At 41.1% G+C, this 20538-nt stretch overlaps 1 protein-coding gene across 1 annotated transcript in view; it reads right to left on the reverse strand.

Moving 5' to 3' along the window:
* LOC139534553 (phospholipid-transporting ATPase ABCA1-like) overlaps nt 1–20538 on the reverse strand; it is a 292873-nt gene that overhangs the window by 233590 nt on the left and 38745 nt on the right. Inside the window, exons 9-11 of the mRNA XM_071333760.1 lie at nt 10245–10384; nt 8621–8737; nt 2959–3156 (exon numbers count right to left, since the gene is read on the reverse strand). Coding sequence (XP_071189861.1) covers nt 2959–3156; nt 8621–8737; nt 10245–10384 — 455 coding nt within the window. The remainder of the gene's footprint in view (nt 1–2958; nt 3157–8620; nt 8738–10244; nt 10385–20538) is intronic.

Consider the following 20538-nt stretch of genomic DNA (forward strand, 5'->3'; position numbering starts at 1 on the left):
ACCATGATATGATAATCATGTGTTTATACTTTATACTGTGTGTGTGTTTTCCCCCAGATGCCAGAATATTTTGCCGGGTAGGACTAGCTGCCTGCTTCCTTGGTGATAACACAGAGTATAAATCAAGTTTATCTACTCAGTTAAATTCATCTATGGCTCACTTTAGGAAGTAGCTTGTAGGCACCCAGTCAACATCTTGAACGACCAAACGTATCCGCTGGTCGATATCATCAATGGTTAGCTGCATTGTTGTTTCAAGTTTATTAACACATTTAATAGTGGATTAATCCATCTTGTGGATGTAATGCGTGGATCCAATTTGATGTTTCGTTTTCAAAAAGTGTAAAAACTATTCAACAAATGTAAAAAGCACCAATGTTGTATTACTAGTAATATGACTTATTAGGCGTAAAGGACCTGAAAGGAAAAAAATGTTGATTTAAAGTTCAATCTTGCCATGTTTCCTCAACTTGACATGTATTGACTACATGATCTCTTGATTAATACACTGATAACATTTTTTAAAGCACGAGAGAAATTCAAACATTCTGTGGTTGTGCAAATGGGAGAGTGAGATGAAAACGAGCGCGAGAGAGAGAGAGGAAGAACGGGAGAGAGAGAGAGAGAGAGGAAGAACGGGAGAGAGAGAGAGAGGAAGAACGAGAGAGAGAGAGAGAGAGAGGAAGAACGAGAGAGAGAGAGAGGAAGAATGAGAGAGAGAGAGAGAGAGAGGAAGAACGGGAGAGAGAGAGAGAGGAAGAACGAGAGAGAGAGAGAGAGGAAGAACGAGAGAGAGAGAGAGGAAGAACGAGAGAGAGAGAGGAAGAGGAAGAACGAGAGAGAGAGAGAGAGGAAGAACGAGAGAGAGAGAGAGAGAGAGAGAGGAAGAACGGGAGAGAGAGAGAGAGGAAGAACGAGAGAGAGAGAGAGAGGAAGAACGAGAGAGAGAGAGAGGAAGAACGAGAGAGAGAGAGAGGAAGAACGAGAGAGAGAGAGGAAGAGGAAGAACGAGAGAGAGAGAGAGAGGAAGAACGAGAGAGAGAGAGAGAGGAAGAACGAGAGAGAGAGAGAGAGGAAGAACGAGAGAGAGAGAGAGAGGAAGAACGAGAGAGAGAGAGAGAGGAAGAACGAGAGAGAGAGGAAGAACGAGAGAGAGAGGAAGAGGAAGAACGAGAGAGAGAGAGAGAGGAAGAACGAGAGAGAGAGAGGAAGAGGAAGAACGAGAGAGAGAGAGAGAGGAAGAACGAGAGAGAGAGAGAGGAAGAACGAGAGAGAGAGGAAGAGGAAGAACGAGAGAGAGAGAGAGAGGAAGAACGAGAGAGAGAGAGAGAGGAAGAACGAGAGAGAGAGAGAGGAAGAACGAGAGAGAGAGAGGAAGAGGAAGAATGAGAGAGAGAGAGAGAGGAAGAACGAGAGAGAGAGAGGAAGAGGAAGAACGAGAGAGAGAGAGAGAGGAAGAACGAGAGAGAGAGAGAGGAAGAACGAGAGAGAGAGGAAGAGGAAGAACGAGAGAGAGAGAGAGAGGAAGAACGAGAGAGAGAGAGAGAGGAAGAACGAGAGAGAGCGGAAGAATGAGAGGAAGAACGAGAGAGAGAGAGAAAGAACGAGAGAGAGAGAGAATCGTAATCCCCCTGTTGTGTCACACTGCCCACAAAATGGAAACTAAGCTATACTTCCTAACCTCCTGCCAAATGTATGACCATATTAGAGACACATATTTCCTTCAGATTACACAGACCCACAAATAATTTGAAAACAAATCCAACTCCCATATCTATTGGGTGAAATACAGTGTGCAATCACAGCAGCAAGATTTGTGACCTGTTGCCACAAGAAAAGAGCAACCAATGGAGAACAAACACCATTGCAAATCCCTTTTGTACTTTAACTATTTGCACATCTTTACAACACTGTATATAGACATAATATGACATTTGAAATGTCTTTCTTCTTTTGGAAATGTTTTGAGTGTAATGTTTACTTTTAATTTCTGATTGTTTATTTCACTTTTGTTTATTATCTATTTCACTTGCTTTGGCAATGTAAACATATGTTTCCCATGCCAATAAAGCCCCTTGAATAGAGAAAGAAAGAAAGAAAGAAAGAAAGAAAGAAAGAAAGAAAGAAAGAAAGAAAGAAAGAAAGAAAGAAAGAAAGAAAGAAAGAAAGAAAGAAAGAAAAAAAGAAAGAACGAAAGAAAGAAAAAAAGAAAGAACGAAAGAGAGAGAGAGCACATTTAAAATGTTCTCCCCCGTCTACGCCCAGCATGCATTGAGTCTATGTGACAGGGAACAGGTAAATGACATGCGAGTAAACATCTTCATCCTGGCATCCATTTTGAAATATGGAAAGCCATCAGGACCAAAAATGGATTGCATTACTTTGGAATTCATTTGTCACATGTGGCTAAACCCCAGGAGGCTAAGATGTCATCTCCCAGGTATTAGCAATAAGGAAGAGGATAAGGGTATTTGAGATATGTCTGTAGTCTACTCGTGGGGCCACATAGCAGCGGAGAATGTAGTGTATCGCTGCAAACCAACTCACAGATCAATATGTCAATGTCCGCCCAACTGCCTGCACGTCCCCATGTGTAGAGATGTGCGCCGTTTGTTTTCTGCTGTTACGGTAGCAGAAATGTGTGTCCTTGGATGCTTATAACGATCTTCCTTTTTTATTACCAAAGCAGTAGGCTACACATTGTAAGGCGGTTTTTCTGAATGTTGTCAAGGTCAATTGATATGGACTTTTGTGTATACTGAAACAATTGGCAACCTTGCTTCGTATTCACCCAATCAAATTACATACTGGGAAAGTACACAGTGTTGAAAGTTGTAGCCCATATCATGGAGCTAGGATGCATAGACACACACATTACAGAATGTCAGTGTATTTTGTAGTGGGGGGAAAGGTATCAAATCACTTTTTTGACAATGTGAAGCAAAATAATGAACATACCCCAATGAACTTCTTCAGGAGGTCCAGGATTTGGCTGGTGGCGTTGAACACGTTGCGCCAGTCATTCGGCGGCATGCCCGTGGGGCGACCCTCGGGGGGCCCATTGTACAGGACGTTGGCGAGCAGTTCTGCCGTCCATCTTGTGCCTTTGAGCCGTTGGTTGAGCAAGGCTACAAACACAGGGTTATCCAGCAGGGCCTGGTTTGGCAACAAGAGGAGAGGGTTTGTGTGGGTAATTTACACTCATCAGATTATAAAACAATTAATGCACTGAGAAATGAATGCAGTGGAAGCTAATTGTGGACCTGCACAACTGCAGATCCCAGGACATCCCACTTGCAGGACTTTGCTTTTTTCTCTATGAGAGAATTCATTAGAAACATTAAGCTAGATGGCACTGTTGTACTGCAGGCTTTACAACCACTTTCTTCATGACCATGGAGGTCCATGATGCAGGCACACACACCTGCACATACGCAGATGCACTTAGGCATGTTTACACACACACACTCACACCCACACTGCGATTCATGTGACTGTCTCCCTTCTCCCCAGCCTCCCCTCTCCCCCCAGCCCTCACCCCAGTGTGGTAAGAACCAACTGTGCGTTAACTCTTCACTGTCAGAAATTAGCACGAAGAGATGTGCTAATCTAGATGCAAACGACCTGTTACAGCCCTATTTGTGCCGTTTAAAAAAAAGCTAACGGCCGCCTATTCCTCTGGTGTAGAACACTGGGGCGTCCTTACATAAAAGCTTCCTACGCAGGTACTGTACGTTCCCTGGTACTCGTTTGGTTAAAACACTTTGTCTGTGTCCCAAATTGCACCCTATTCCTTATATAGGCCATTTCTTTTGACTAGATCCCCCATGGACCCAGATCAAAAGTTGTGCACTATAAAGGGGATAGGATGCAGACTTTCCGTCTGTCTGGGACTGCTCCACTCAGTGTGCTTTGTAAGGTACGTACAGTACGCTGGCAACCATGAAATTGCAACAGTGTAATAACATGATAATAGCAGTGTTGTATTGTATAACCATAAATTGAACCTGGTCTGCTCATAATGTAGTGTGCATCATTTGAAGTCAAAACATACACACGCCTCAAACATATTCTGAGCAATGTGTTCAGTGGCATTTCTAAGTCAACACTTTCGGGAATGACATTCCTTTTAGCATGGGGTCAAAGTGTCAAATGAAGTCATCTCCATGTTTCTCCTGACCTTTTCAAAAAATCAGTTCAACCATTCTGTGCCAGTGAGAATGGAATAGTTCATTTAGGTTTTAAGAGGTACATCTGTAACATGCAGAGAGATGTATTGTAAACAATGCAGTGTCTTTATTTTAGAGTAAATAATATTTGTAAGGGGTCACTGAAATGCAATTGTTAAAACATGGCATATATGTTCTACTACTCTTAACGTTCAGTGGCATTTGGGCCAGATTGTTGCATACATGCCATTTAACCTTGGCGTCCACGTGTCAAATGTCATTATCCGACATGAGAAGGTCTTCGAAGGAAAACAGACTAGCAACGGCCAAAGAAAACTCAAACCAGCCCTCATAGCATTTTCTAATAATAATTTCTGCTTGACATTTTCCAAGATGGTCACTGGTTTGGCGTCTACTAAATGGCAACTGTTAATAATCAGTTGCTCTTTTACTGTAATAGAATGTTGAATTGATGTTGTAAACCTATAGTTTTACCTGTTGGCAAGATTTAAACTAGTAATATATTTTTTTAAATGGTAGAGTTTGAGAATAGTGCTTTTACTAAAATAGTATTAGAAATTTCCTTTTTAGGTTTGAATTTGTCTTTTATCTTACTGATTTTATTTTACTGCTTTCTCAATGGCATAGGTCCTGAATTAGTCAAGAAAATAGCAAGTATAGCTACAATAAATGATATGGGTAACACTTAAGATCAAGCTGGTAAACATGAAGTTCCCTATCCTAATCAGAACTATCCCCTCTCCCCTATGCACATGCGTAGATCTGAAAGGATTGAATGGGTGTAAGCAAATTGGTAGTATCTTCATCTTGCCCTTTGACAGTCAAGGTGAAATTGTCACCATATTGCTTAGACCTATTCAATCCTCCTAGGTCATTTCTGTGTCTAGGGGCTAGGGGTTCATTTGGGATTTAAGAGATTCTCTTTTTTCAGCTCGGCTGATAACTCAGCTGTGCCGTGATTGCCGCCATCAATGTAGAAAGTTGCCAAAACCTTGAGAGACCTCTGGAGAAGATGACATACCAGCAGAGCTACCCGTTCTGAGGGGAGTCCGGTCGGCCGCCACTCAAAGGGAGAAAATGAAGCCAAAGGAGAATTGCCGGGTCCATTTGTGTAAAGGTCAGGGCTAGGATAATGAATACCCTGGCTATATGGAGCGCTCGGCTACATTCTCCCCTAGCTGCCCATAAGCTCATTTCAGGTGACACGGCAGTAATGTCAGCTTCAAGGGAACAGGGAAGCTAATCCTCTTCTGCCGAGGTGAAAGTTACGCAGCACTTACCCATAATTACTTTATTTTTCACAATTTCCATATGCTATAATAAATGTATATTTTTCAGCTGAATTAGTGCTAAAAACATTTTATGGTGGGAAATGTAGGAGTCTATTCTTGAGAGATATCAGGTAAGAAAAGCAGTTCTCAAAAGTTGATAAATATTCCTAGTGGAAACTGTCACGGCCGTCAACAGAAGTAGACCACGGTGCAGCGTGGTGAGCGTACATAATCCTTTATTTATATTGACGCCGACAAAAACAATAAACAATCCAAAACAACCGTGAAGCTAAAGGGCTATGTGCCACAAACAAAGTTAACCTCCCACAAAGACAGGTGGGAAAAAGGGCTACCTAAGTATGGTTCTCAAACAGAGACAACGATAGACAGCTGTCCCTGATTGAGAACCAAACCCGTCATTCAAAATTTAAAGTGGACAAGGACTATTACAACGAATTGATAAGGATATTAAAGCTCTTTTCAACTTGATTAATTTATCACTTACATTAAAGTAACTGTCCAGTTAATCTCACTTTTAAAAGTTCATATTCTGTTAACTCATACCCAAATAATGTTGTTGACTCGTCCTATACTCATATCTGTGGCCAAAGCATTAATTGGAGAAACAACACTTGAAAAACACAGTATTTTACAAATGTTCCATCCCAAGAATAAATCACTTTTCTCCCGGGTAAACCGGTATTTCCTGCCAAAACCAAAAGTGTCATTCAAAAGCATTATAAGGAATAAAAACATAAAAGCCCATAGATATAGCTAGCGATGTGCTCTCTTGGGTAAATAAATTAAACTAGCTCCTTTAGGCTAATCTTTTTGAGTGTGAACTGTATTACTGTACTGTATTGTATTATACTGTATTACATGGACTGGAATTACGCACATCGTTCAAACCATGATAAAGCAGAAGAGAACATGCGATTCTGGTGCCGCACATGCGGTCTACAAAGTTACAAGTACAGGCTAGAGAGTTTGATAAAATATTTGAAAGCAATAGTGCCTGTTTGTATAATTAGTAGGCTGACGCATCTATACCTTTCATAATATTTCCTCTAATGTTATTAGCCTACCTCCTCTTTCTCTCTCTATTGTTGCTTCATTCCTTCCTTGCTTTTACCAGTTAAATGAAATATGTTTTGTTGTCCTTATCTTCATCATTCTAATGACATCCTTGAATAATATAGGAATAGAATTAGATGCAGAAGGCTTTCACTTCTCTTCAGGAAAATTGAATGGTTATGGGTCTGAATAAATATCTGCTATAGCCTATCGCCATCGTGCATTCGCTCTTCTTTCAAACTACCCATGAGTTCTATTGGCTTCTGTATTTAACATTCAGCAAAAAAAGAGCTTGTGTACCTCTTTGAATAGTCTATTGGTATAAGAAATGCAAAAAATATAATGTCCAGCAAGCTATTCTAGTCTAGCTTTTCCTGCATGGGACTCCAAGATCTAAGTAGCATCCTCTACAGGATCGGTGTTCCCCCCTGTGGGACGGTTGAGCTAACGTAGGCTAATGTTAGTAGCATGAGGTTGTAAGTAACAAGAACATTTCCCAGGACATAGACATATCTGATATAGGCAGAAAGCTTAAATTCTTGTTAATCTAACTGCACTGTACAATTTACAGTAGCTATTACAGTGAAATAATACCATGCTATTGTTTGAGGAGAGTGCACAGTTATGAACTTGTATTAATAAACCAATTAGGCACATTCGGGCAGTCTTGATACAACATTTTGAACAGAAATGCAATGGTTCATTGAATCAGTCTAAAACGTTGCACATACACTGCTGCCATCTAGTGGCTAAAATCAAAATTGTGCCTAACCTAGAATTTTGGCCTTTCTCTTGCATTTCAAAGATGATGGTACAAACAATACAAAAAAACGGATGTTTTTTTTCTTTGTATTATCTTTTACCAGATCTAATGTGTTATATTCTCCTACATTAATTTCACATTTCCACAAACTTCAAAATGTTTCCTTTCAAATGGTAACAAGAATATGCATATCCTTGCTTCAGGTCCTGAGCTACAGGCAGTTAGATTTGGGTATATCATTTTAGGAGAAAATTGAAAAAAAGGGTCCGATCCTTAAAGAGGTTGAGAGGCCAGCAGAGCACAGGTGTGTGCGTATTGCGCAAGAGACCGAAGCTATAAGTTAGAAGCATATTATGCATAAGCCATCATTAATTAGCTAAATATAGGGCTAATACTGCATTGAATGTATTACGTGAAAGAGGTAGGCTAAGACATCTATTTATAGGGCTATATATCAATTTAGAACAGGATTATCTATTTTGGATGCAATTTGATTAGAGTTCATGGAAAGAGAGAAAGACGGCAGGAGAGTGCTCGATAGCTGTTTTAAAACTGCAGCTGCAGTTAAAAAAATAGCATCTGTAAAATTAAAAACAAGGTGACCCCCGAAAGCCAGATGGAGATGGGTAAATTAGACGAGCATTCAGTCTTCATATTACTGTAGCATGGGCTATGCTGCAGCAAATGGAGGCCTCCTTGTCACAAGAAAAAAAGTTACCATAATGAGATGATAGGTCTACATGATAGGTCTACTGCGATGGACTGTCTGTCACCACCCTGAGTGTTGATTCATCATGCAGAGGCCACAGAGAAGCCAGATTTAGACGTTGCATATAATTTAACAGTTCCATTTCACGCCATGCTCTTCATATAAATAATTTATTATAATTTACCGGTTTCTCGCAGTTATTTATCCTGGGAAAAGGGAGTGGTTTTAGACTGTAAATCCCGGTAAATCTTGGTAACCGGGTTCCCACCCTTCAACCCTAGTATACGCCCACACCACTCTGTTGGTGGGCTACGCCCACACCATCCCAACACAGTAAAGCAGATTTTTTACATTCTTAATTACAATTTTTTGGAAGGAAAACTATTTAACTCATATTGTAATTAATTATAGTTCATATTTCATAGAAATCTGGAAACACTGGATAGTTACTTTAACATTAGACATAATCACCATAGATAAGACACTGTGACACTGATGCATGTATGACAAGTTACTCAGCCTTGTCTAACATCGGATACATGTAAACCAGCTCTCCGGTGCAGTACAGTACATCAAATATCCGTGTTTCTGTTGAAGGAGTCATAAATCTTACCCGCAGTGCATTGACTTGGCGGCCACTTTGAAAGTAGTCCCAAACAAGATGTCCGAAATCCTCCCAAGCTTCCGCCAGCTCTTTTATCATGGCCAACGCATTGAATGTGCTATTTGCCTGAAACAAGATAGAGAGATGTATGGTATGGTGATTAAAACATGGAAAATGCCATATCTGTTTGTCCTCCAATTGATGGAATTCCCACTGTGCTATCTAATTTATTTTGCAGCCAGTCCGACCTTGAGAACATACTGCTTCTTCGTACTTTCACCTAACCCCCAGGAGACTCATCTGATTCCTATACCCCCCGTTGTGACTAATGTAAACAGGGTTATTAATCCCGAGCACTGAGATGTAAACAATCGGCCTGTGCCGAGTGTAAAGACGGCCCCTATGCCAAGACCGAGCCGGTCGCTGTGAAGTCGGTGGATCCGCTAGAAGTCATTATCTCACTGGATATTCTCCACATCCAATTCCCTACAGCTTCTCGATATTTGTTTGTTTTGTTTATGCCGTTGTAAAAATGATGTTAATATCGGGAGAAACTTCATGAAAATTACATTACACTCCCCCGAGTGTGTTCTCCATCTCCTCTCCCTAGCTGTTTTTTGGAGATGGGTTCATAGCGTATATCATCACGTTTTTATTTACCAGCTATGTAAATGCCTCCTGATTTGTGGAGTGAAAATATGCAATTAGATACAATGGCAAAAGTTTTAATTGTACAAGCTACTTACATAGACACCCAAGTAATGTCACTTAACAGGTTTGTACATTTTAGAAAATATTAGGGAGTAAGTGTACTACATGAAACTAAATGACACTCATATGAGCGTAAACGTCCATGACACTGATATGAGTGTAAACATCCATGACACTGATACGAGTGTAAACGTACATGACACTGATACGAGTGTAAACGTACATGACTCTGAAATTAGTGTAAACGTCCATGACACTGATACAAGTGTAAACATCCATGATACTGATACGAGTGTAAACGTCCATGACACTGATACGAGTGTAAACGTCCATGACACTGATACGAGTGTAAACGTCCATGACACTGATACGAGTGTAAACGTCCATGACACTGATACGAGTGTAAACGTCCATGACACTGATACGAGTGTAAACGTCCATGATACTGATACGAGTGTAAACGTCAATGACACTGATCCGAGTGTAAACGTACATGACTCTGAAATGAGTGTAAACGTACATGACTCTGAAATGAGTGTAAACGTACATGACTCTGAAATGAGTGTAAACGTCCATGACACTGACACAAGAGTAAACGTCCATGGTACTCATACGAGTGTAAACGTCCATGACACTGATACGAGTGTACATGTCCATGACACTGATACGAGTGTAAACGTCCATGACACTGAAATGAGTGTAAACGTCCATGACACTGATATGAATGTAAACGTCCATGACACTGAAATGAGTGTAAACGTCCATGACACTGATATGAGTGTTGCCGACATCAGTTTACTTTCAGTTCTCTTCACTGACTTCTATTCAAATTGACCCTAGCAGACATATTTCACTTTTATGTTTTTTTTGCTGGTCCAGCGCCTGAACCGATGTGCATACAATGAGTTTCTCTTTTACTTACCTCTTTCACCATTAGTCGAGTGGCAGGTGTGTCAGGGGTGTAGAGCACCTTCCCTTGGATTAGGGGCCGAAACGTACTCCAGACAACACGTAGGCCAGGAGTTCCCTCAAGAGTATCAATCAATATTTTGCAGAAGGCACCTGGTGAGAGAGAATATACCTGTTGATAACTTCAAAATGGAAAAATGCGATCTGTCTGAACGAGTACGTGGGCCAAACTACTTAATACAACACAAGATAAATGAATGATATCTTGATAATAACAAACATCAAAAACATTTTATATTGGCATCAGATTTTATCCATCTGTTACCATCAAATTACCATAAAAATGCAAGTTTGTTCATCTGTTGTGTTTCAGGGTTAGAAGCCTAAAATTAATTCTCCATCCCAAATGGCACCCTATTCCCTATAGTGGACTACTTCTGACCAGAGCTCTAGTGAAAAGTATTGCACTATATAGGGAATAGGGTGCCATTTGGGACGTAGTTTAGAGAAAGGACAATCTGAATGCTGAACATAATGGATGAACCACAGAGTACAATTACAAAGATCGCCAGAAATCTGCTGGCAATCACAACAAACCAGCACGTCACTGCTGAGATAATAAACAGTCATCTTAATAATAGAAGTAGCAGGCGATATGACACAACCGGTCAAGATTTAACGTTTCACTATGCAGAGGATTTAATGTAATTACCACACTTCAAAGACCCCAAACGACTCCATTAATGTGTACCTAATAACACAATGTCTGCGGAGAGAGGAATGGAGCAAGACATTTGTACGGTAGTCTAGCCGAATACATAGGAGGTGGGGAGTGCTCAACGCGGAGGGAGAAAACAAGTCAATATGCTCAGCTGCAGCGGGATCATTATTAATTTATCCAATCTGCCAATGTGAATACTGCTAGGTCGGTTGGAGTGCTTTGTAGGTTATGCAGAGACATAGATCTAAGGGAACAGCACAGTGACAGGTGCTGCAACCTTCATTTGTGTGTGTTTCTCTAGGGGTGTGCGGATGTGTCTGTCCGTCTTGCTCAGCATCTCTGTGTATCTGTCTGTCTGTCTGCCAGCCTGGCTGTCCTTCTCTGATGGTGGTCTGTCCGTCCATCTGTCCTATGTGTAACTGCGTCTTTGTCTAACGGTCTGTCCTGCTCTGTGTTTCTGTCCGTCCGTCTGTCTGGGCTCAGGTGCGTATGTCTACACTTGGCTCGTCAGCTCGACCCAAAAGACTGTTCCACCTCCTCTACCACAGTGCTCTCTTCACAGCTGGCTACCTATCACGCCGTCAAAGATTTTAGTGGCCATTTGCAGTGCAGGATGTGCGATAAACGTTTGCCTTTTGCCTTGCGGCAATCCCTACTCAGGTGCTCCGGGGAGACTCTGTCAAGAGCTAATGGCCGCCCTCACTGCAGCCAGCTGTTTCCCCCGACCACACAGATGTCATTTCCTAAAACCACATTGCTTAGACAGGAAGTACACAGGGACACATGGCTTGTAGCTTTCCGTCCAATAAATATTGACATCAGGATGAATCTCTTCCGCCCATTCTTATCCGTATGAATATTTATCTCCCCCAAAACTGTGACTCACCATCGTATTCTGACCAAAGGTTCCGATTTATCACACAACGGTGAGGAACTGAATCCATATTTTACACAGGGAGCTGCAGCCAAGTAATTGCTTAGAGCGCTTAGGCAGCCCCTCATCTTACCTAGCAAATTTAATCAATTTGAGTTGTACCCTGGAGAGTGGATCAACTCGGCACAGCGCAGAAACAAGACAACTCACACACACACAGTCAGTCACACACCTACCTAACTGGGCTAACACACACATCACTCACTCAGACTTCACCACTTCTCTTGTCCGCAACAAACATCTCTTGCGTCCAACATTGAAATAGAACTCTCCAGAATATGTGTCATTCAAGCAGGAATTTCTCTCACGTGAAAGACAGACAATTCCTTTTGTCACTCACACACAACACACATGCACACACACACATGCACATACACACACAATGCTCCACTGCAACTGTACTGCAACTACAATATCAATCTAATCAATATTTTACAATCCTGTCAGTTCACAGAAAGAGCCTCCCTGTACAAAACTACACCAATAAAAATACAACAGCTAAATTAATGTGTCATTCTGTATTATATAGGCTTTCAAAATCAAAAATGTCAATGGCCTACACACATTTTCTTCTACAAATTAATAGATATGTGATTCTCAGGCACAGTGGGGGTTGTAAACGATCGATCGAAAGGGCTAATCTCATTGTGGGAGAATCTTTTAAACAAAAATACTGTTTACTGCCAAGGAAAGAAGTTTATTACACTGTTATTTTCCTTAATGATGCCATTGGATGTTGCCGAATGCCATCATGAATTAATTTGGGAGGGATAACAAAATTGAGTATTTACCAAATGTCTTTTCTAGCCTTTATTGTTTCTATTTTAATATTCCTCAGAGTGCACTTGGAGCCTTGCAAATGTTTATTCCATACCCATTTACTTTACATAACAATAAAAAGAGGCAAGAAAAGCTATTAGCATGCCGGCAGAGGTGTTTGCGCTCATTTCAAATAGCTGCTGCATTGTTTTACTAATTTGTAGTGGCACCAGCACACAAATCCACTTTAGAGTGTAACTTTATTCCTGGGAAGAGTCAAGCTTATTAAAATCGTTATTTTTTTCTGTGGATCCTCAAACGAATAGGCAATTAATAGAATTGGATTGTGCAGCCCCTAATTAGTATAACTCCAAAGACATCACACTTGAGAAATTGCGATCTGTGGTAAGCAGAGGGACAAACATTTGTGTAATGAGGAACTCGGCAATGTAAATAAATAGCTTGATTTGACGGGTCAGACCCCTGATAAGGTTTTAGACTCAGTTTTTGGGGGGGTTTTCTATTGAATATTTAAAACATAGGATCTACTTGCAGTGAAGCCGCTCAACATCTACATCGCATTAGTCATCTAACAGACTCCCATCCAGGGTGACCCACAGAAGCAACTAGGGTCAACGTCCTGCACAAGGGCAAGTCGACAGATCTGCCACAAGGTCAAAAACGGGGTCCCGAACCAGGGACCTGAACCAGCGACCCAGAACCAGCGACCCAAGCTCCGAACCGCCAGGCCACCAGCCTTCCAAGACCCCCCCCCCGCCCCAACAGTTCTCCAAGAGTTGCTCCGAAACCATCCGAAACCACCCCCCCCACCCCCGAATATATATATATTTTAATAATTCCATTCCCCACCCCCAATACCCCTCATACAACTCATACTCCCTGTAGCATGGAATCGGTACATCAAAAATTACTTCCCAACTAGTTTGCATTCTGTATGGCACAGCTGTCAACATCCTGGTCCTCAAATTAAACTGGTAAACTTTCCTATTTATGCTATTTGTATTCCTCTATTCCTCTGCCAGTTTTGATCCTTTATATTGGGAGAACAGAAAACTTCTCCCGCTGACCACCGGCCTCCTCCATTTTTGGGGTCATGCTGTAATCAATTGGTTGTAATCTTGGATTGAGCAGACCTTCCCATACAATTTTGATAACTCCATGAAAGACATAACTCTACCATTCCAATTTACAATATAATTTACAAACAAAACACCCTTTTCAAACATCTTTTCCATAAATACAGGTCTTTTATCAACCAGCACATTTGAGTTCAGCCATAATAGTTGTTGTACTATTTGTTGTCTTTTCAGGGGGTGAAATTGAAAATGTAGCCAGCTCTGCAATGCTTGTTTGAAAAAGAGAGATACTTTGAAAAAAGTTTTATTGTCAATTCATTAGAAAAGGAGACATGGCAATCTGCACAAAGGCAAAATGGCAATTTTTAAACAATGGATACGTTTTTCTTAGTAATCTATTTGAGAACCATTTGGATAAGTGAAGCTTTTAGAGAGAGGTTTAGTGCTTTTATATTTAATAACCGAAACCCACCCAGTTCATATTCATTATATAGATAGGCACCCTTTATTTGTCTGATTATTTAAAAAATGAATAATCAGTAGTAGGCAGCGCCATAAGTAAGTGAGTAAACTAAGATATGACTAAGGAGTTAATCAGTGTAATTTTCCCATAAAAAGACAGCTATTTACCTCTGGTAAAATGGTTGCAGGATCTTGTCTATTTTTACAAGTTTTCTAATGAAATTCATTGTGAAGAGCTCATTTATATATTATGTGATATGAATACCATGTATATCTACTTCACCGTCAGCCCATTTTATAGGTAAACTGCAGGGTAATGTAAAAGCTATATTTTTTAAGATCCAATACATAATATTGTACACTTATGTTAATTAAGTTTTAGTCCAGAGTGTCCAGAAAAGTCATGTAGACCTTCAATGAGACATTGCAGGGATCTATCTTGTGGACTTAATATAAAACTTGAGTCATCGGCATACATGGACACCTTTGTTTTTAAGCCTTGGATTTCTAATCCTCTAATGTTATTTGATCTGATTTTAATAGCTAGCATTTTGATGGCCTTAACGAATAGATATGGTGACAGCGGACACCCTTGTTAACTCCTCTTGACAATTCAAAACTCTCTGTGGAGTAGCTGCTATTTACTAGCCAGCTAGTCAGCTAGCCACCGAATAGCAGCACTGCAGAAACGATTACATTACAACGGAACGACTTGATTAGTGTAGTGTTAGCTAGCTACATAGTTGTCTTTGCTATCTTTGTATCTAAGATAATTGTGTAGCTTAGAGTAGTTTAGAGTAATTATTCGGTTAGCTAGCCAGCTATTTTCGTCCGCCGCGCTGCCGTTCTCCTACCTCCTACACTCAATCCCTCCGATGTCAACAACTACAGACCAGTATCCCTTCTTTCTTTTCTCTCCAAAACTCTTGAACGTGCCGTCCTTGGCCAGCTCTCCTGCTATCTCTCTCAGAATGACCTTCTTGATCCAAATCAGTCAGGTTTCAAGACTAGTCATTCAACTGAGACTGCTCTTCTCTGTGTCACGGAGGCGCTCCGCACTGCTAAAGCTAACTCTCTCTCCTCTGCTCTCATCCTTCTAGACCTATCGGCTGCCTTTGATACTGTGAACCATCAGATCCTCCTCTCCACCCTCTCCGAGTTTGGCATCACCGTCGCGGCCCACGCTTGGATTGCGTCCTACCTGACAGGTCGCTCCTACCAGGTGGCGTGGCGAGAATCTGTCTCCGCACCACGTGCTCTCACCACTGGTGTCCCCCAGGGCTCTGTTCTAGGCCCTCTCCTATTCTCGCTATACACCAAGTCACTTGGCTCTGTCATATCCTCACATGGTCTCTCCTATCATTGCTATGCAGACGACACACAATTAATCTTCTCCTTTCCCCCCTCTGATAACCAGGTGGCGAATCGCATCTCTGCATGTCTGGCAGACATATCAGTGTGGATGACGGATCACCACCTCAAGCTGAACCTCGGCAAGACGGAGCTGCTCTTCCTCCCGGGGAAGGACTGCCCGTTCCATGATCTCGCCATCACGGTTGACAACTCCATTGTGTCCTCCTCCCAGAGTGCTAAGAACCTTGGCGTGATCCTGGACAACACCCTGTCGTTCTCAACTCACATCAAGGCGGTGACCCGTTCCTGTAGGTTCATGCTCTACAACATTCGCAGAGTACGACCCTGCCTCACACAGGAAGCAGCGCAGGTCCTAATCCAGGCACTTGTCATCTCCCGTCTGGACTACTGCAACTCGCTGTTGGCTGGGCTCCCTGCCTGTGCTATTAAACCCCTACAACTCATCCAGAACGCCGCAGCCCGTCTGGTGTTCAACCTTCCCAAGTTCTCTCACGTCACCCCGCTCCTCCGCTCTCTCCACTGGCTTCCAGTTGAAGCTCGCATCCGCTACAAGACCATGGTGCTTGCCTACGGAGCTGTGAGGGGAACGGCACCTCCGTACCTTCAGGCTCTGATCAGGCCCTACACCCAAACAAGGGCACTGCGTTCATCCACCTCTGGCCTGCTCGCCTCCCTACCTCTGAGGAAGTACAGTTCCCGCTCAGCCCAGTCAAAACTGTTCGCTGCTCTGGCACCCCAATGGTGGAACAAACTCCCTCACGACGCCAGGTCAGCGGAGTCAATCACCACCTTCCGGAGACACCTGAAACCCCACCTCTTTAAGGAATACCTAGGATAGGATAAAGTAATCCTTCTAACCCCCCCCTCCCCCTTAAAAGAGTTAGATGCACTATTGTAAAGTGGTTGTTCCACTGGATATCATAAGGTGAATGCACCAATTTGTAAGTCGCTCTGGATAAGAGCGTCTGCTAAATGACTTAAATGTAAATGTAAATGTACTATTTTACACTTGGGGTTGAGATATTACTTTTACCCATTTTATAAGAGAATCACCGAAATTTAAAAAATCAAGGCATTTAGAAATAAAATCCAGCCTTACTTTATCAAAGGCCTTTTCAATATCCGCTATAAATACCAGGTCTGGCTTCTTAGATGTTTCATGTTGTTCTATTATTCATAGTAGTTGTCGTATATTCTCTCCAATGTATCGTCCATGTAAAAAACCTGTCTAATCAGGATGAACAATATCTGGTAAAACCTTTTAATTCTGAGTGCTATCCATTTCGCTAGTATTTTTGCATTACAGCATTGAAGTATAAAAGGCCTCCAGTTTTTTAGATAGACTTGATCTTTATATTTGCCATCTGGGTCTTGTGAATAATAGTGAAATCAGACCTTCCTGCCAGACTGCCAGACTACCATTTCTATAGTAGTAGAGTAGTTAAAACAAGCTAACAATGGAGCTTTGAGTATATCAAAAAAGGCTTGATATACTGTATCTCTACCGGAATGCCATCAAGCCCTGGGGTTTTTCCAGACCGAAACGATTTAATAGCCTCAAAAAGTTATTCCTCTGTAATTTGGCATTCGCACTGAACATCACTTTCTGTACACTTGTTAATTTTCATTTTTTGGAGGGGGGGAAAGAATTCCTTACAGTAATTGTCATGCAGAGGGTGAGGATGAGACGGAAAAGAGAACATCCGCTTAAAATATTTAGCTTCCTCTTTTAAAATATAATTTAGAGAATCAGAAATGACTCCATCTTTAGTAACGAGTTTCTGCAAATAATTTTTGGTAGCGTTCTTGTGTTGAAGATTCGGGAAGAATTTTTCTCCATATTCCATCCAGTTTGTAATAGACTACATTAGATTGTTCTTGAATCTTGAATCACTTCTTTTTGTTTTTCCTTTAGCATATTTTGGATCTCTGTAGTTGTAACGTGTACGCTGGGAATCGGGAAGCAAGTACAGGGAGTGGCTTTAATAATAAATAACACAGGGAAAAAACTAGAAACACGAGAAGCGTATAGACATGAAACACTGAAACAGAAACAATAACGACTAGGGAAAAAACCAAAGGGAGTGACATATATAGGGAAGGTAATCAGGCAGGTGATGGAGTCCAGGAGAGTCTGATGAGGCGCTGGTGCACGTACCGATGGTGACAGGTGTGCGTAATAGCGCATAGAGAGGGAGTATACGTGACAGTATCCCCTCACTGATGCGTGGCTCCGGCCGCAGGACGCCGACCAGAAGGACGATCCCGGGGACCAGGAGCGGGCCAGCCGCCTCTGCCGAGGCGCAGGAACCCGTCGAGCCAGCTGAGGCATGGGAGCCCAATGAGCCAGCTGAGGCAGGTGACGGAGTCCATGTGAATGTGATGAGGTGCTGGTGCGCGTAACAATGTTGACAGGTGTGTGTAATAATGAGCAGTATGGTGACCTCAAGCGCTGTATACGTGACAGTAGTATCGTTTTTATTGCTAACTACCTGTACTATTAGTTTATGTATTTCCCTTGTTAGTCTTTTCTCTTTGGACAGAAACTGCTTTTTTATTATTGATGAATTTTGAATTGAATGACCTCTGACTCTCTGGGTTTTTAGTTTGGCATCTTCTGACCTTAAAAAACTTTGACTCTCTGAATAAATCAATAAACAGAATAGACAAGGGCTCTGCTGCATTTTAAAGCATGACCGTTTGTTGGAAAACAGAAACCCAAGAAACGGGCTACATATTTATTTCATGTCGTTGGGATTAGCAACCGCATGTGTATGCCTAGCGGGTAACTGTTGTACTAAATGGATTTGTTGTCATTGGAGGAAGCCTATTGCAGCCTATTTTCTGAACAAATCATCAGTGTTCACAGGATTTATACACATTCCACTTGACAAATGTGACCTTTGAAGCATTCATGAATGTCATTTCTGAACATGGTTCAGTGCCATGTCTGTGCTGTGTATACGTACTGTACATTACACAACATGGCTAGCTGTTTGACAGAACAACTGATCGAAGAACCCTTTTCACAATAATAATACGCTACTTCAAGGTTTGATATTGTTTAAGAATCAATGGATCTACAATATATAATTATTTCAAAATGTTCAAAAACGTCTATAAATATCACAATTGCCATATGGGTTTCCACATGAACGGTTGAACAACAAAATTCATTTACAGTAAAAATATAATGTACTGTTAACTTCTAGTTCCTTCCAAACCCGGATCCGGGAGCACCCCCCACAGTAAAAAAGCTGACTAGCATAGCCTAGCATAGCGTCACAAGTAAATACTAGCATCTAAATATCATTAAATCACAAGTCCAAGACACCAGATGAAAGATACACTTCTTGTGAATCCAGCCATCATTTCTGATTTTTAAAATGTTTTACAGGGAAGACACAATATGTAAATCTATTAGCTAACCACGTTAGCAAAAGACACCACTTTTTTTACCCCACCAGTTTTTTACTCCATCAGTAGCTATCACTAATTCGACTAAATAAAGATATATATAGCCACTAACCAAGAAACAACTTCATAAGATGACAGTCTGATAACATATTTATGGTATAGCATATGTTTTTTTAGAAAAATGTGCATTTTTCAGGTATAAATCATAGTTTACCATTGCAGCCACTATCACAAAACTCACCAAAGCGACTAGAATAACTACAGAGAGCAACGTGTATTACCTAATTACTCATCATAAAACATTTCTTAAAAATACACAGCATACAGCAATTGAAAGACACAGATCTTGTGAATCCAGACAATATTTCAGATTTTCTAAGTGTTTTACAGCGAAAACACAATATATCGTTATATTAGCATACCACATGAGCTAACATCACCCCAGCATTGATTCAAGGCAAAAAGAGCGATAACGTTATCACCACCAAAATATATTAATTTTATCACTAACCTTCTCAGAATTCTTCAGATGACAGTCCTGTAACATCATATTACACAATGCATATAGAGTTTGTTCGAAAATGTGCATATTTAGCATCACAAATCGTGGTATTGCAAAGTAATCAGTCAAAACATGGCATGCATTCTGGGTGGCGCCATCTTGGAAAGGCACCTACGTTTACGATTATTTATCGATTAGATTGACAAAAAAAATACAGGTTGGACAGCTAATGAAAGATGCATTAGTTATTAATGCAACCGCTGATTTCGATTTTTAAAATTAACGTTACTAGACATACAGTGTGCGTTACAGCCAGACTAGTGCCAGCAATAATGGCCGACAAATGCGTTTACATTTTTCCACATAAATACGGAATAAAATCATAAATAGCTCTTACTTTTGGACGAGCTTCCATCAGAATCTTGGGCAAGTTGTGCTTTGTCCAAAAGAATCGTTGCTTTGTTGTAAAACGCCCTCTTCAACTTCGTAGCTAACAATAGCTACGTGGCACACACATGTCCAAATCCTCAAACGCAATACTACGAAAATTCCGAAAATAGCAATATACTCGCATAAACTGATAAAAATCGGTTTCAAATAACTTCGTTATGATGTTTCTAACACCTATATCGAATTAAATCACAGACGGATATATCTTAGGCCGATAACAAGAGCTATTCAACATGCCATTCTGATGTCCTCTCTTGCGGCTTGGCGAGCGTCCAAAAGAACGGACATGTCACTCCATTGCCTTTTATAAACTCTGAGAAATACGTAGAGACTCCATTCCACTTCTCATTGGTTACTGACATCCAGGGGAAGGCGGGTGCAGTTCATTTCGATCCATAGGGCACACACAGAGCTTTAAACTGATCTGAGAACAGAGACTATTTTTCTGACCTTCGCATGTCCTGTCATGATTTTCGCTGTAGAAAGAGTTCTGGTTCACCCACAGACATAATTCAAACGGTTTTAGAAACTAGAGATTGTTTTCTATCCAATAGTAATAATAATATGCATATTGTACGAGCAAGAATTGAG

This window comes from Salvelinus alpinus, chromosome 11, assembly GCF_045679555.1.
Source record: "Salvelinus alpinus chromosome 11, SLU_Salpinus.1, whole genome shotgun sequence".
Taxonomy (NCBI): Eukaryota; Metazoa; Chordata; class Actinopteri; order Salmoniformes; family Salmonidae; genus Salvelinus; species Salvelinus alpinus.